General features: G+C 36.5%; 1 protein-coding gene across 2 annotated transcripts in view; it reads right to left on the bottom strand.

Annotated features, from left to right (window-relative positions):
- METAP1D (methionyl aminopeptidase type 1D, mitochondrial) overlaps positions 1 to 17,618 on the bottom strand; it is a 78,871-nt gene that overhangs the window by 2,308 nt on the left and 58,945 nt on the right. Inside the window, exons 2-7 of one of the 2 annotated variants that reach the window (XM_082840662.1) lie at positions 15,174 to 15,331; positions 13,244 to 13,393; positions 11,691 to 11,839; positions 11,095 to 11,137; positions 7,631 to 7,794; positions 589 to 686 (exon numbers count right to left, since the gene is read on the bottom strand). In XM_082840662.1, the coding sequence (XP_082696788.1) occupies positions 589 to 686; positions 7,631 to 7,794; positions 11,095 to 11,137; positions 11,691 to 11,839; positions 13,244 to 13,393; positions 15,174 to 15,331 (762 nt within the window). Of the gene's footprint in view, positions 1 to 588; positions 687 to 7,630; positions 7,795 to 11,094; positions 11,138 to 11,690; positions 11,840 to 12,827; positions 13,394 to 15,173; positions 15,332 to 17,618 lie in introns of those variants that run through there. The other variant, XM_082840663.1, reaches the window with a different exon arrangement.

Raw genomic sequence — 17,618 nt, 5'->3', positions numbered from 1 at the left:
CTCCATAGAACTGCTTCCTACCCTAACCCAAATACCCCACCCTTTCTGGCCCACCCTTGCTTTCTCACTGTAGGGTACACATCCAGGCAGTGAAAAACAGGAGATTCTGGGGAAAGAACACAGGGTGGGTATAATCTAGAAATCACTAAGAGTACACGCTGCTAAATACATCAGCTGTCAACGCTGTGTAGGACGTAATGAAGTTTAACCACAACAGTCAGCGGTTTGAGAAGGGGGCAGAAAAAGAAAAACAGAAAACAGTCATATGTGTATGCTGCTGGGACATTGATGCTGTGGTGTTTTGTTTTCAGTAACTTTTTCTAGACAAATATCCCTTGTGCCTTCCAGCCATCACCCTTCAGGAGACAAAAAGCAAAACAAACCTTATTTTGGGACTGAAACGGCTGGGCTCTAATTCAATAACATAGTAATGTGCTGGTTACGATTAGGTAGGACCCCCCCATTCCCACCCACACACTCATAGGAAAGGATGACATTGTGGATTCAAAATTGCAGCAAGGGATTCAGGAGCAAAACTGCTTTATCCTGATTACATTCGATAAGCAGCTCCCAAACTAACTTTCTTACCATGATGCCAAATTTCTGGATGTCCATGAAAGTAAGATCCTATCCCATGTCCCACAAAATGTGGACAGACTTGCAAACCATTCTGATGAGTTATCTGGCTTTAAAAGTAACCAAACAAAATACTTAATTAAATTGGATCATTTTAAGTGCATACACAGATAAGACAAAGTCACTTCAAAATATTCTCTGAAAAAGAAAAAAATAAGTTATAATAAGTTAGGATAGTAACAACTTGTTTTCATAATTCTGGAAAATTTTTAAATTTTTGTCATAGCTTGTAACAACGCCCTCTGGATAAATGAAGAAAAAAAAGGTATGTATCTAACACAGTAATTTGCTTCATTTACTTTATTATTATTATTTTTTTTTCTTTTTGCAGTACGCGGGCCTCTCACCGCTGTGGCCTCTCCCGCTGCGGAGCACAGGCTCCGGACGCACAGGCTCAGTGGCCATGGCTCATGGGCCCAGCCACTCCACGGAATGTGGGATCCTCCCGGACCGGGACATGAACCCGTGTCCCCTGCATCGGCAGGCGGACTCTCAACCACTGCGCCACCAGGGGAGCCCTGCTTCATTTACTTTAGTACAGCATTCAAACAAGGCCACTTTTAGATGATGAGTGTGCATGCACACATATATAGCTCAATATAACCAAGATACATGTACAGGTAATGCAGGTCATAAAAATCTGCCTGATTTGTATGGAGTTTCACAAAAAGGCTGTGCAAATTACCACTGATTTGGGAACCAGATAAAAAAATTACAATCTGAAATGTGACTTCCTACTTCTATAATTCAGAACATTAAACATTTTACAAAGACACACTCACACAAAAGGTCACATCTACTTTGTCAGTATTCTTGAAACACTCCAAAACTTTGTGATTATTTGGGATTTCTACTAAAGACTTACACCATTAACAAAATTCATAAAAAATGCTTTTTAATCGCTACGATGCTTAAGTGAAGCTAGTATTGTGATTCTTAATTCTTAATGCTTCATTAGTTACTTCTACATGCAAATCCTTTGGGTTCCATCTATCCCATATAAGTGAAATCTTACAATCCAACCCTAAAATCTTCACCTACAAGGTTAAGAAGTCGTTTTTGCCATCAGGTGAACACGTTCATTTCTGGGAGCACCAGAAAGACAAGAACATACATATCATGAACAATCTATATTTTCATGTGAATGAGGGGCAAAGTGCCTTAACCCTAACCATAATAATGGACTGGGATTTACAGGCCCACTGTTTAAATTCTTAACAAAACCAAAGTTCTTAGATCCCAAACTAGAGGTTCCAACAGCCCTTCGGTTTAGTTTAACATGAACTCAAAGGCGTTTAGCCAGCATCTATATGAGCATTCCTGTCAATATACTTTTCTGTATACATTTTTAACCTTCATCTCCAGACCTGTAAAATGTCTTCACTTAGGCCAGGATGTCACTATAAATAGCAGGTGGGCAGCCTCTCATTCAGATTTAATTTCCATGTAACAGTGCAGAAATAGGTGAGCTATGCATGTGTAGAGAGGAATGGTAACTGAATGCTTTTATCTCTTAAGTTGTTCTTTATGGTTATACTTATTTCTGTGTGTCTTTGCACTTTGGACAGGAGGTATTACAACTTTTCCAAGATGTTCCTATTTGTACCACACAACTTCTGAATAGAAACTCAGGATGGAGAGTGGATAGAGGGAGGAAGAGAGATTATTTAGTAAGATAAACTGATCTAGTATTTTTTTTTTTACAAGAATGGGTTCTATCTAAACCTGTAAATTATGTTATCTATGTCCCAACAAACCTCAATAATTCTAAGAAGATTCATTATAAACTGTTCTATTTTCTTTTCTTAAAAAAACCAAACTAGTTTTTTGTTGTTTTTGTTTTAAGGCTCTAACTGATTGGCAGGCATCACAGCTACGTCATAAATGTGTGTTACAATGGCAATCCTCATTTTAATTTCCGATGAGAGGAGAGGAAGAAAGCCCACTCTGAAAAAACACCTGGGGTCCCTCCCCCCTCCCCCATGCCTCTCATTCCTCTTCATAAAAGAAGCTGTGCAATTACTAGGTGGCTAAAGATATCTGAGTGCATTCTACAACAATTTACTGCCTGGATCCTGCTGGAACTTCTGGTATTAGGAGGATCATAGAATGCATGTGCCATGGATGCAAAGGTCAGAGGATTTCACAGCTGTGTGGGAAGAGGAAAAGAACAGGACAAATTTCCCTCAGTTCCTTGGTTGAGCACCCATCTCAGTGCTTGATTCTCACGAACTAAGTAAACACGCCTGTCTGCTTTTTAGGGTATTCTCCTTTTGGATTGGTAGTTCGCTTTTTAACGCATACTTCCTGGGACTGAATGGAAGAAAATCTCATTAATATTTCTAATTACTGTTGAAAAGCGTACCCCTTCTACTCTTCTACTATATACTGTTCTTCTATTTTGGAATATAAGGGAAGCACAAGATTATTTACCTGATTCTAGGGTTTAAATCTAACTTTGTGGAGGTAATCCAAGCAATTTGTAGTAGCAAATTCCACTCTAACATGGAATCAAGTGGCTAGGATCCCTAGCTCTGGCATGGGAAAGTGGAGTACACGTGCTTCTCGTGACTGGTGTGTTGGGGGAAATGGAAGCTGTTGGGTGGGCAGGGGTGCCCAAGAAGTACACAACTGCTCCCCAACACCAGCCATCGAGGGTCATGACCCATGTCTGAGCATGAGGGTCTTCCTGCCTTGGACATTTCACAGATGAACTCTGCCTTCTTTTTGTTAAAATCTACCAAAAGAACGCTCCTGGTATTAGCTCTTCTGTTCTGATTTTCTCTAATTAAAAATTTTCTAAGACAGCCACTCACCTGAGCCTGAGTACATCTATGATTTGCAGCCCTTCAGATGGAATATTTGGGGAGGAGAGGAGGGGAGAGGAGGAAGGAGATGTGTAAAAGTAGTTTATGAACTTACCTGAAAATTATACTGTATTATTACAGTTCATGTTTCAGGTACGGTTTAGAGTTGAAAGAAAAATCTCTCTAAAGGAATTTCATCTTGTGATCATTTTCTTAATTTAATTCCCTTTCATGAGATAGTTTTCCTCAATTGAAGTTTTGTCTAGATAAATTAAAATCCTTGATACACTTAAACTACATTTTATGACTAAAAATACATTCCCCAAGAGGGCAGAGGAGTATTATATTTAAGTACATACTCTTCTAAAGAAATAAAAATGCACATGAAAATTGTTTTATTACCATTTTCTCATGAACTCTATAAACAGCACTGATTTCCAAATGGTCACATCTCTAATTAAAGGATCTCAAATGGCACCTGACTTTCTAAGTTATGGAATTTTACTTTACTCTTTCCAGATTTTTATTTTAAGCAGTAGTTTTGAATGCAGGAATGCACAAATTCAAGGATTCCCTTTAATGACAAGGAATGTTTAAGTACAATTAGTAATATTTTTGAAAGCCAACAACTGTTTTCTAAAAGAGTGGTACATTTTTTTGTTTCAAACTGGATCACAAATTACTGTATTTTTCTTACAATAGTGCTGAACTTTTATTTGAGGTTTTCTGTTTCTGAAAAGCAGACATGATGGATTGAAATAAAAGATAATTTATTGCAATGCTTACTTTCATGTGCAGAGAGAAGCAGTGTAATTGTAATTTACAGTAGCTGTCAAGAAAAATCCATCACAGATGACATTAAAATGACTTATTTTGCCTGAGCCACTTATTGTTTAAATGTGCATAATCTAATAGAAAGAGATTTTTTAAAATCTGCTTTATATTCTTCTAAATTAATATCAAAACATATACTTATGAATTAAACATTAAAAACCATTCATTGATACTTTCATCATGACATTTACAAGTATAAGTTTAAATTATTTTTGATTGAGCTGTCACATATTTGTGATGCATGAATCTACACATTCACAATATCTTCATATGTACAGCTCATATCATCTAGAGGTAATTACAAAAATACAAATTTAGAAATATTTTAAAGCAAATGCAAGTCCAGTGAGTATAATAACGCTGTAACCTAAAGATCACTAGCTATCCCTCACGCAACAGAAGGGCACACAGAGAACTCTTTTCATTAAAGTCTTTTAGCCAATACTTCTTCAGAGATACCATCCTATCCTTTAGGTTTCAGAAAATTTCAAAATTTCCTATAAAGATCACCAGGTTTTTGGTGACATAATACTACTGAAAGATGCGTGAATGTGCTTTTCATGGTGTATCAGTAGAGGGAGGCTATGCAAAAGATGGTGAGTATCTTAAAATAAACGAGGCTGAGTTGAAAGATGTTTGTCAACTTTCGGTCTGTAATGATTCCGAGTATTTTTGGCTTAAAGGTGGAGACTGTTTGTTTATTTACTCCCTTGAGATTTTGCCTGAATGAGAAAAGGCGAAATAATAGATGTCCAGAAACATTGCCTTAACACATCAGAACAAACATTTGTTAGAAGTGGGGCCAGTTTCCTCCTCAGTGGCAGACGTAGACCATCTAAATAATGAAATGCATTAGGGTAAAGGAAAAAGTTCATTGTCTGTTATTTTTCACATAGTTTCGTAAGTGCAGTCGTCGGGACTGATCTGGTTTTCAAAGGAGCTTGTACATGCAAATTCATCCTCTGCGAAAACTGACCTTTGTATCCAGATAGCTAAAATCCAATGTCACTTTCAATTTTACTCTTCTTCTTCTTCTTTTTTTTTATGTAGCTAGAATTAATGTAGTGAATATGTAATGAAATGCATTATCCTGCACGGGGATTTATCAGATTTTCCGACTGAATGCTATGCTTTGCTAGTACTAGCTGGAGTTCACCTGCATGTTGGTGTGGCGTGTGGCTCTTTTTTGTAAAGAGTTAAGTCGTACACAAAAAAAGGGAACAAAGGTCAGCACCCAGCCGCCACTTGAATGTGAGATTTTTCTTTTTATTCCCCTTGATGTATACTAGGCTCTGTGTTATTAGTCTTAATGATGGAAAATTGTAGTGTTGATACAAATCTTTTTTTCAAAGTAGTAGGCGGGAGCTCCATTTGTTAGTAAGTTTTTTTGTGACTAAAAGCCACGGACAGTACATTTATGTAGCAGTAAAAGGCCTAGATGCTCTTTCCATAGCAGAGCTAATTATTCCTACTGTGACCTTACTGATCTAGCCTGTTCCTAGTACATCTCATCTGCACGCCTGTTCCTCTGTGTAGATGGTGTCAGAGAATATGAAAAACCCTATAATGAAACCATTTTCATGATGGAGAAAGGCTACTGGAGTTGCACTTGCTACAAAGAGGCTCAATTATATGAGTAATTGTGATAATTTTCTACATTCATAGCCTTCAATGGGGAAAAAAGAATGAGAGCCACAAAGGAAAATTACTTTAACAAGAAAGTACAGAGAGTAAAAATGGAAGAAGAGACAAAAAAGGGGAAAAAATAACCAGAAAAAAAGTTTAAAAAATAGATCTGGAGGGAGGAATAGCGAGACAGGGAGAACAACAGAAATGCTCAAAAGCCCATGTGCAGCTGTGTTGCACAATTAAATTGAATTTTTTTTTCTGCAGTTGATGAATGTGACTACTGCAAATGTGCCTCTGTAGTTAGCTATCATTTGTTGTTCCGTGACAGGAAAAGGATAATTACCTCTCAGAGAGAATCAAAGGCTGACATGCCCTTTAGACACAGCCATGAATGCAGAGCTCGATAGAATGCTTGAATAAGAATCTAGTGTTCTCTGCCCCCTTCTACTGAAGAATAAATTTTGTTAAAATGCAAGAGCACCACGAGTAAATTTGTTGAACCCTAGGTGTTCAAAAATATGAGGTACATCTATCGACTCATCCCATTTGCAAAAATAAAACTGCATTTTGAATTCATTTCTATTATATTCATGGACAGTAAGATAGTGAGATATGCATTAAATTTCTTTTCTCAGTAGGGGTCTGATTCAACATTTCCTATGAAAGAACAGAGAGACACTATCCTTTTTTCCCAGGCTAGTTAGCCTATAATTTAAAACTGTCAAAAACACAATTTTGTTCAAAGTCTTCAATAAAAGCTTCTCGCATATAACCCAAAGAGATTTTACTAAAGTTTGATTCAGACACTGAATCACTGTTACAATATTTTTAAAGCCATAAATGCATTTAACTTATATTTTACTGCCTTTTTTCTTAAAGTGTTTGAAGGCTTACAAAGAAAAAAGGCAGCATCTTTTCAAGGTGACTAAGCCTTCCATCCTTCAGACAAATGGGAAGTATTCAATGGTTCATATTAATGAGAACAGTACTTTAAAAGGTACTGATGTGATCATCTTTAACAAAATATGTTACTGTTAAATGAAAACACATATTCTGTATGTCTACTTCAAAACAGTTATGGGGAAGAAAAAGAGATCTAAAGTAGGTAACGGATTACAAAGAAAAGTCTTGAATTCGGAAAATACACATACTCTCAAAAAGCAAGCACAGAAGCCCGTGTGGAAAGTAAACAATGGTTTATAGGAAAAACGAACCAGACCACAAAAAAAAAAGATCACCTTTTCAGGCTGTTTGTTAATCCACCAGTTTGAAAGGTAAGGCTTGCTTGAGCTAATAATGCTTTTTATCTTTCTATCACAGGAATATGTTTCACTTCATGCCTTTATAAAATCTAGCTTTTCTCCTGTCTCACTGTCCAAGAGTTGGGATACTTACCCCTTCTTAGTTACCCCTTCCACGTTTGGTGTGATTTTGAATATAGGAACACTACAGACCAACATGTCAAGCTAAAAGTAAAGCGGTCACATAAATATTGCTTGCCAGTTCTATAAGTTTCTTTGCTGACCTGATATAATTCACTTTAAAAAAAAATTTTTTTTTTTTTAAACTCAGGGAACAACACAGCAGCCTGGCAGTTCACCTACTGATATCAGACTGAAATGATGGTTCTGAATAGTAAAACATGTCATCAACTTTATACCAAGCCACCAATAACCTTTGTACCATTTGCCAACCCTCCCTTTACTTGTCAGTGTAAGGCTTACCTGATTGTGTTTCCAATTACAGAGAAGGGAGCCCCCGCTCTGCAAGCAGCAATTGCTTCGTCTCTACACCTCCTGGCAACCTCCACTAACTTTTTACCACATTCATCCACATTGCCCACCAAAAATGTTTCAGAGGTGTCTCCATGGTAGCCATTGTAGTAAACCTAAACACAGGCAGAAATTTAAAAATATGTCCTTGTTTAAAAATCTACTCTCCTAAAGTCTACATTGCATTCATTTATGTATTTAGTAGATTCATGTGTTTCACGCTTCCAGAATTACTGTCAAGTTTACCTACAAAAAAAGAAGAAATAGCCTTACAGAAATTACGAAGAGGAAGACACACAATGATATTGCAAGATTTTAAAATAAATTTGTGACTAGTATGGCTATTTCAGCATTAGGATTAGCAATGTTCTTTAACATTTTGAGTCCTCATTTTATTTCTGAGACAAAATTATATATGCAGAAATAGTGACCAAAGACACTGACCCACAATTACTACAATAGGTTTAGAGAATCCAGAAGTATTTAACACAGTGAAAAGTTTCTTCAGTGTCATAAAGATACTTATCTTTTTTTTTTTTTTTTTTTAAGATACTTATCTTTTATTTACCAGTCCCACACTTGGAAGTGATAGATAATGGCAAAAAGAAATAAGATAGACATGTTGGTGTTATAACAGACAGAAGGAGAATTCAGTTCCAAGAACTGAAGTGGCTCAATATCGGAATGAAAAATGTTATAGAAGAATCCTGTCTGGAAGTGGAATCTTAATCAAATGTTCCAGATAGCAGAATGTTAACAGAAAACACTATACATGGATTTTTAAAGAATCAGAATGTAACAAAACAGGCTTAAGAATAAAATTACAGAAAATAGCATTTTATCTGTCTTCAATGACTCAGAAGGCCCTGTAGGATCTTAAAAGACACCAGATTCATTATAAAAATCAATAATTACCAAACACTGTAATAACTATAGAAGTCAGAGGAGACTGGTTGAATATTGATCCTTTGATATAGCATGGAATTTGCTATTTTGCATAAACTTGTCCTATGTAATTATTTTTCACATTTCTCTTTCTCATGAAATAGAATGCAAAACTGTAATAAAAAAGAGATCTATCTGAGCTTTCTGCTTTAATACCAAATTAATATGTATACTCTTCTGCTTAAAAAATATACTCTTGTATCCTCTGTGAGGGAGGCAGGAGAAGTCTTTATTTTATCCTCACTTTAAAAGTCAGGAAACTGAGGCACAGACAAGTAACTTGTCTAAGGTTAGTGGCAGAATACAGAGGTAGAACCAGGTTAATATGATGGATTATTGGCTTCTAATCAAGTGTTTTCGCTACTACATCAAATTACCTTAATTACCTTGCAATAAAACAATGTTTTATATATTTATTCCCATTTGTAATCCAAGAGAGTACAAGTTTTGATTTGATACACAAGTATATAACATTTACTAATAAAGAGTAATTATTAAAACAAAATTGTAACTCTGAATGTTTGTATAGTTGCTATTTAAGTAAAAATGTATTTTAAAAAATGTTTATTTGCCTTTTCATATTACTTTTTGCTAGCCTGTAAAATGACTACTTGAAAGATTCAATATATATGAAATAATACTTTTGAAAGTCTGTGGCAGTTATCTATAATTACTGTTTTTACCCACAAACTATTCTTGTTTTATACTTCATTTATTTAACAAATATTTATTGAGCAACTAATATGGGTATCACATTATCTTTCTTTAAACATTCAACTTTCAAGAGGGAAAGAAGTTATTTTCTTGTGATATATACTAATGTAAACAATTACAAAATGCAATGAGTATTTTCTGATAAAAGTATAGGATCTAATAATGGAGTCTTTCACTTAATAAAATATTTCATAAGAAATATAATTTAAGATACTGACCTGTATGTTTTCTTGGTCCCTTCACATTTCTAGACACTTGAAAATATTTCACTTTGACCATTTTAATGTTAAAAATGGAATTGTTTATTGAAAGTCTTCAGGAAATTTAGAAAAGGCATGGACTATTCTCTTTGGACACATTGGAAACAGGAAGGAAGAGTATGCTGATTTCATTCAAAGAAGCAATATTTTATTAGGGGGTGATTAGGTGAGATAATAAATGAAGAGCCCCCAAATCAGGTACAATCCAAAAGAAAAGTGCATCATGAAAAATACTTCATTTCAGGCACTCTTCATAAAATACTTCCTTCTACATATTCTGAGTTGGAAAGATAGCAACAATATATGTAGAACAAATGTTCAAGTATTCTAAGTAGGACAAAATGATATAGGAAAGAGCATCAGCAATAAAAGAATATTTGGCTATATCCTAAGACACACTGATATGAAGAAAAAAAGCTGAATTAATTTAAACAACTAAATATTGGACTGAACTAAACTACTGGACGCCAATCTCCGCCGCATTCCCACTCCCACCTAAGGTTCATGGTCTGGATATGAAATCACTATTATTAAGAATATTTCCTCATTAATAGAAACTGTACTCCTTGAATGCTATCTCAACTAGTTCTCATCAGATGTTTAATTTATATTTATTTATTTAAAATGTATTTATTAATCATCAGATGTATAGAATTTATTTACCATCTCCATAATCCAAAGGTACTATTACAAATTTTTTTAGTAAAACGAACTGCCAAAGCACAAATAACCCAAGTCTGAGAATAGTGAAAGGCTAAGGAAATTAGAAAAGGTTAGAGCTTGTACAGTTTGAAGTTCCTGTGTTAAATTACTTGGGGCTGTTATTTAAAAGGAAGGCTGTTAACCATTTGGTGAAAACTGAAGTTCAGAGAGAAAAGCCCTCTGCTTGTACGCTTTGAGTTCAAGGCTCTCTATACCAGAAATGGAATACAACGTTACCTTCAGGGATTTTAATAAATCTAAGGAACACTGCTAGCAAAAGAGTTGCTGTCCAAATAGACTGACACACACAGGCCAATGTAGCGCCTAATGACAGAGTAAGATAATGACAGGCCCCACTCAAAATCAGCAGGAAGAGGAAGATCAATCTTGGCAGAGTGAAGGAAAAATGCTGGCTTTCTTCGCGTTAGCTCATCTCATACATATCTAGCTTCAGCAGCTGCCCAGGGCTGTGGGCTCTGCATTAACTACACAGTGGATCAATAACAATTACACCTTCTCAAAAACATGACACATAGCAGGATTGGGTTGACATTTCACTTAGGCCAACATTGATCTCAGTGCATCTGATTCCAGCCCTAAATTCAAGTCAGGCCTGGGTTTACTTGGAATAAACACAGAGTTAAAGACAAAAAAGGAAACCAGCTGCTTGTGTCTGGGTCTAGAAGTAAACAGCACTTCCATCGGTGCAGTTCACATTTTCAATCCACTCTTCTTCTTGTTGCTACCGGCAATTCTGAAGTTGATCAAAGACTATTTTTTATATGATTTACTCACCGTGACATCAATGTTGATAATATCTCCATCCTGAAGAGGTCGACTGAAACATAAACAGGAAAAAAAATGGTGACAGACAGATCCCAATAAAAGGAATATAAAAATAAATATCTAATGACCACTATCACAAGCCTAATGAGTTGCGGTGATAATTCTGAGTGGAGAAGGAATGAATGGAATAACTATATTTAATCTTTAATTTATGTTAGTCACATCAATTTTTACTAGAAATACCTAAATGAGCATGTATTGCCACTGGTAAAAAATCTACTTATTCTCAACAAATTTACTTAATAGTTACCTTAATTTTACAAAGAGCCAAAGCAATAGTAGATGGTTAAAAATCTAAGATGGTAAAAGAAATACTTAATGCATAGCCACTTTTTTTGTATTACATATTGCTTTAACAAACATTAAATGGTGGTATTATGTCCATTTAGAAGCAAAATACTTCAAAATTGTTGCTCTACCATAATCAGCTTCAAAAGTTTGCAGGTAGGTTTCAATTAAACTATAGTGTCTTTCAACATATGTTATAGATCTTAGTTTCATGTTTTAGTTTCCAAAGGAACAATATGTTATTAAGCAATGAATACCTGTCAGGAATACCATGACAAAGCACGTTGTTTACAGAGGTACAAACAGATTTTGGAAAACCTCCATAGCCTAGAGGTGAGGGATAGGCATCATGACTGATGATTTCCTGATGAACAAGAGCATCTATCTCTTCAGTTGTCATGTCAACCTAAAATATTAAATAAAGAAATTGTGGAGCGACAGTTGAAGATACTTCCTGTATTTATTGACTATGCCTATAGCTATAGCACTTCCAGATGAGGCTGTCTAAATTTACTGTGATAAACTTGTGGTACAACATTTTAATTAATTATGATCAACCTTAAAATCCTATTGTGCCTTTCTGACAACTGTTTGGGTATATGATGGTGTTATGGACTATTAGGAAATGGACATTTTAAAATCGAAGATCCTTTCAATCACTTGTGAGTCATTAAATGACATGACTCCGTTTTAGCCTGAAGGTTTAAAAAATATGTTCTGAGGCAATTCCTTCCTCTTCTTCAATGGTTAGTGCCCTGGGCTAACCAAAGCATATAAATTCTCAAAAGGATCTTCAATTTAGATGACAAAGCTTGAAAAGTAGGTCAAACCACACCTTTTTATCTCAGTGAAACATTACATGGGTTTCGCCATAATGGCATGGAGGTTACGGATCATCATTTAAAAAACTAAGTCTGATACATTTTGCAGAGATTCAGGTTCACTAATCTTGATTTCTTTCATGCCTAAATAAATCAATGTGTTTTCAAAAAATATTTTTCCCTTACTAGAAGGTATCCAACTGCTCCCAAACTAGAAGAAAACTGAAATCAAGTTTTGTGGGCACATGAGGACTATCTCCACAAATTCATAAATCATGAGCAAAATTCTAAAACAAAATCTTTTATTAAAAAGTATTTCTTCAAGAGTTTTCTTTATGTTATTTTATATTCACATTATGGTTAGTTGTGTTGCTATAACAAGTCTATTACACAAATGATACACTAAGTGTTTCATCTTTGAGTCTCACTTCCTAAATTCTGCCCACCTTTTGGAAACTACAGTATCTTCTTTTATGATCCTTACATAGCAGGATTCAGATTCAGTTTCAGATTATTCCAAAAGACCTAAATCTTGTAGTAAGATAGTTGTACACAATTACATTGCTGAATTACCTATAGCTTAGTGTATGTGGTCTGTCTTTCTTTGCAGAGCCAATGTAAGAAAATAAGAGACAAAGGATGAGGCAAAGCAACTCTTCAGGCACACGGAAATAATGTGGGGAATAAAAGCAGGAACTACAGGCAGGAGGAAGAGGGGAAAAGTCAAAGCCATCTGCCATGGATCAACTTGGATAGGCCGATTGTGCTCCAAGTATATCCAGAATTCTGCGACTTAACATCAAATTTGTATTTTCAATTATCTCTTGAATAAACACAGAAATAATACGATCCCTTTCCCCTATCCCAAGGCTTTACTTAATTTTAACAAATTAGTTGTGTACAAAAGAAGAGTTAAAGGGAAAGGGAAAAAAGGGGAGCAGGGTTTGTTGCCCCTTATGTAAGTCTTCCGAGGCTTGGTGAGACGCCACCTTTAAACTCTTCCCGGCCAGGAGGAGGACATGGCGGGCCAGCTGACAAGCCTGACGAAGCCCTTGAATCTGATCTTCATTCTTAACTTCTATGCTGTCTCCCCAGTCGGGTACAATGCCTGTCGTCACATAGTCTGGCTTCTTTATGTGCTTGAGGAAAAAGGATTGAAAATGAAGATCAGAACCCAGTGCATGACAATGGGATCATTTTTTCGGACACAGTCTCCTGCTTCATGGAGCTCTGCCCTTCCTGCTGGAGCACCGACCTCTGAAGCCCGCACAACAGACCCTCCAGGCTGCCCCCAGTTCCTTCCCCTGCCCTTTTGAACTTAACATGGCCTGTTAGTGCTGCCTCTGGATGGTCTGTTAACCTTTCTGTGCTTTGAGTCACACTGGACTGAAGGAGACTTCTGGTCAAAACAAACAGGAGTTTTCTTCCTTCTCCAACCCCGTTAGAAGCCTATTGCCATTGATAACGAAGAGCACCAAGCTTCCCAATTGCCAAATGGTTAATTAAGAGCACTTTCATCTCCTCGACACAAAGATAAATTTATGCAAAGGATAGCTCACAACACCCTCTCCCAATGAATATATGTAAAAGGCTGACTGTCAAGTTCACGGACGCCTATTACATATGCACTTCTCTTACACTTTGCAACTGTACCCAAACTAAGAAGGAACTAGAGGACAAAATGAAACAGCTCTTTTTCCTTTTCCTTTCTTTTTTTTTCAAGTACATAAAAAATACTTTGAACACTTCCATCATTTGTCAAAAACAAACAAACTCCCCCCTCCTCTAAAACTCAAAATGTTCAACTCTGATCACCCTTGGAGAACATTCTCCACCACTAACTTAAATCCGTGGGCAGTATTCAGAAAATAAATACTACCTTACACACAGAGCTCCTTTCAGTCCCAAGGTTTTGCACAGCTCTTTACAAACTATTTATGGCAACTGCTACATAAGTTTTGTTGAGCAGTACCCAGTAAGGCTACACAGCAGTTGGGGACAGGAAGCTGAGAGAGATAACGCTATTCAATGGACATCACAGCATCTCTGGAAGGTCTGAGGTTACGGCTCTGCACTTTGGGAACTGCATCATGCAGGATTTAAGGACCTTCACTTGTTCTTGTGTTCAGATGGGCCTTTCTGACACAAGTAACGCCACTGCTTGGGCTGCAGCAGCCGAGCTCGGGGTGAGCATCTTCTCTGCTACAGCTTTACCACCAGCACCCACAAAGCACACCCGGTCTCCCACAACCCCGCCTCCTCTCTCTTTGCAATCTGGCCAGGTTACAACCACAGGCAGAAGGGCTGTTGGCTTGTCACTGAAATTCTAAAACAATACATTCACCTCTCTGGAGACTTCTTTTTTCTTTTCTACTAAAGAAATACCAGAAACATACTCTGGCTCTGGTGGCCTGTCTTGTCAGCCCTTGTCACAAAAATGGGCCACTCACCTTCAGGGAGTATGATATACTTAATGTGGGTTTACTGCAAAAAAAAAAAAAAACAGAAAAAGAGGGAAAGCAGGTGACTTTTGTGACAAATCTATTATTTCTTTCACCTATTCTCGTTCTTCCTAAACGATCCCCACACCTCCTTTACATTGCATTTTAGAAAAATGGACAGATTGTCTATAATCTTATCTTCATGGTAGAAATTTAATATGGAAATTTTAATGATAGAAACTTGAATTCTAAGTGAATTAAGCAGTTATAAGCTCAGTGCTTTATTTTAAAAAATGAATATTATTGAACTGCAGGATGTTAAAACTTCCCAGACCACAGTTTCAAATCACAGACCAAGTTTAAAAATTATAATTCAAACACCTCAGAAATCAAAGGTGCAAAAACATTTGATTGCTTCTGCAGTTAACCTTTATCTTGGCCGGAAAAAGCAGCAAAAAAATAATAGGCAATACAGTACCTTAGGGACTGGATGAGCTGAAGAAACTGCAGCCGGCAAAACTATACTGTGTGAAATCTCTCTTTGTCTTCGGAAAAAGAAATTTCTTCTTTGTTGACTGCTTGACTGCTTGTGTAAGTAGATATGATTGAGTGATGAAGAGAAAATCCTGTGACAACCTAGAAGCAGAAATAGACATATCTTAAGTAAAAAAAAAACTACTTAGTGCTACATTTTAAGATGTTGCGTTGTTGTCTATTAGATCATTATTATAATCCTTTATTGGCTCAAAAAAGAAAAAGCCCCAAATAGAAAGGAAAGCATTGGTATTCTGAGTTCTAGTACAATAGTAGCAAAGCATATTTATTAGCTAATAGTATGTTTACATAAATGTTTGACAATGGAAAACTCTATTCTAGTGGGTAAAAAACATATAGAAACATCTGCTAAACACCAGGTCTATAAAAAGAGCAATTTCTGCTGTGGTACCTTAAAAGCAGCCATGTCCAGGATGACCCTAGATTCAGGGCACTGTTTGGGTGGCTTTATGTCCTTTAAAGCCATTTTCCTTTCACGACTCCTGGACAAATTACCAGCTGCACTTTTTGCCCTCGATAGGATTACTACTCTGTGTTAAGTTCATGTGCAGCGAGGCATTATACTGAAATTCATTGTAATGAATGCTCGAGTCAGATAAAGACTAAATAGCAAAACTGTAGGATGTAACCCTGAAAGAAAACGAATGTAGGGTCCTAAAGTACCCACAACAGGAATTTAGAAATATCTATCAAAATTTTAAATGCACACATCCTTTGACTCAGCAATTCATCTCCTAGGACTCTACTGTATGCAATGATGGATTTTTGAAGATGAACTGTAGCACTGTTTGTGGTAGAAAAAAATGGGAAATAATCCAAATGTCCATCCATAGGGGACTGGTTAAATATATTATGGTAAATCTATACAACAGAAAACTATAGAGGTATTAAAAAGAATAAGCTAAATCATCTCTATGTATTGACATTGAAAGAGGTCACAATATATCGTTAGGAAAATAGCAAATGCTGAGCAGTACATATTAAAAGTTCATTAAAAGGAGCTTATGTAAAAAGCTCATGTAAAAAGAACTTATACATTTATACAGGCTTGTATATGCCTATAAAATTTCTGAAAATTGATGTTTAGCAATAGTGGTTATTTCTGGGGTATCTGATTGGGGCTGGGGTGGGGAGGAAGACTTACTGATTCCTTCTGTTTTCTTCTATACTGATTGACTTTTAAAAACATTCACTTGCATTACTTTTATAATTAAAACAATAGTTTTAAAAATCCCCAACATGCCATAATTGCATGTCAGGGGTTGGCAAACTACAGCCCAAAGGGCAAATCTGCCCTGCTGCCTATTTTTATATAGCTCCAACCTAAAAGTGATTTTTATATTTATAAATGGTTGAAAAAAATCATATTTTGTAACGTGAAATTATACAATATCCAAATTTCAGTGCCCATAAATAAAGGTTTATTGGAACATAGCTACACTCATTCACTTACAATTAGCCATGGCTACTTTTGAGCGACAGTGGCAGAGTTGAGTAGCTGTGACAGAGAACATATGGCTCACAAAGCCTAAGATATTTACTACCTGCCCCTTAGAGAAGAATTTTGTCGACTCCCGGTCTAGAGCACTGGTTCTCGAAATGTGGTACCCAGACCAGCATATTAGTATCACATGGGGAAAAGATGCAAATTCTTGGGCCCCTCCTCAATTTACTGACTCAGACTCTGGGATGTGGTCAGCAATCTGTGTTTTAACAATCCCTCACCAGAGTGATTCTCATGCACACTAAAGTTTGAGAATTACTGGCCTAGAGTAATCTTTCAGCTGTGAAACATAATGGAAACACAAATTGCAGGTGAGTATTAGCCCCAAAACTCAAGATCTCTAAGTGGGAGAAAGGAAAAATGGGAAAAAGGCGCAGAAGCAAACAAACCCCTACAGTCATTGATTCAGTGTCCTAAGTTTCACTCAATTATGTTCTTCCAGAAAGCTGAAAGTAACATTGTGGAATCAAACTTACAGAGGTGTTTCAGGTATTATTTTAAACAATTCCAAATACCAGACAAAATGCTGCCAGTAATATCACTTCTTTAAAAAAAAAAAAAAAGTTGCTTGGTAGAGGCAGGTACATATTCCCTAAAGCTTGTAAAGTACAACATTTCCCTAAAGACAACACCACCAGCCCCAGGATGTTAATTGTCTATGAGGGGCAGGGTAGTTTCCTAGTAAAAGCAGATGGTTGGAAGGCAGAAGCCTGGACTTCTGTCTCAGCTCTACTACTTGGTAGCTGTTGGCCCTGAGCAAGTGTCTTGTTTTGAGTCTCAAGTGAGAATTAATTGGAATAAAGTCTGTGCAAGTGCCCTGCCTTTAGTAGATGCCCCCCAGAATGGTAGTTCCCTCAAGAATAC

The sequence above is a fragment of the Leucopleurus acutus genome, assembly GCF_964270905.1.
Source record: "Leucopleurus acutus genome assembly, chromosome: 6".
Taxonomy (NCBI): Eukaryota; Metazoa; Chordata; class Mammalia; order Artiodactyla; family Delphinidae; genus Leucopleurus; species Leucopleurus acutus.
This window is presented reverse-complemented; position numbering and strand designations above follow the sequence as displayed.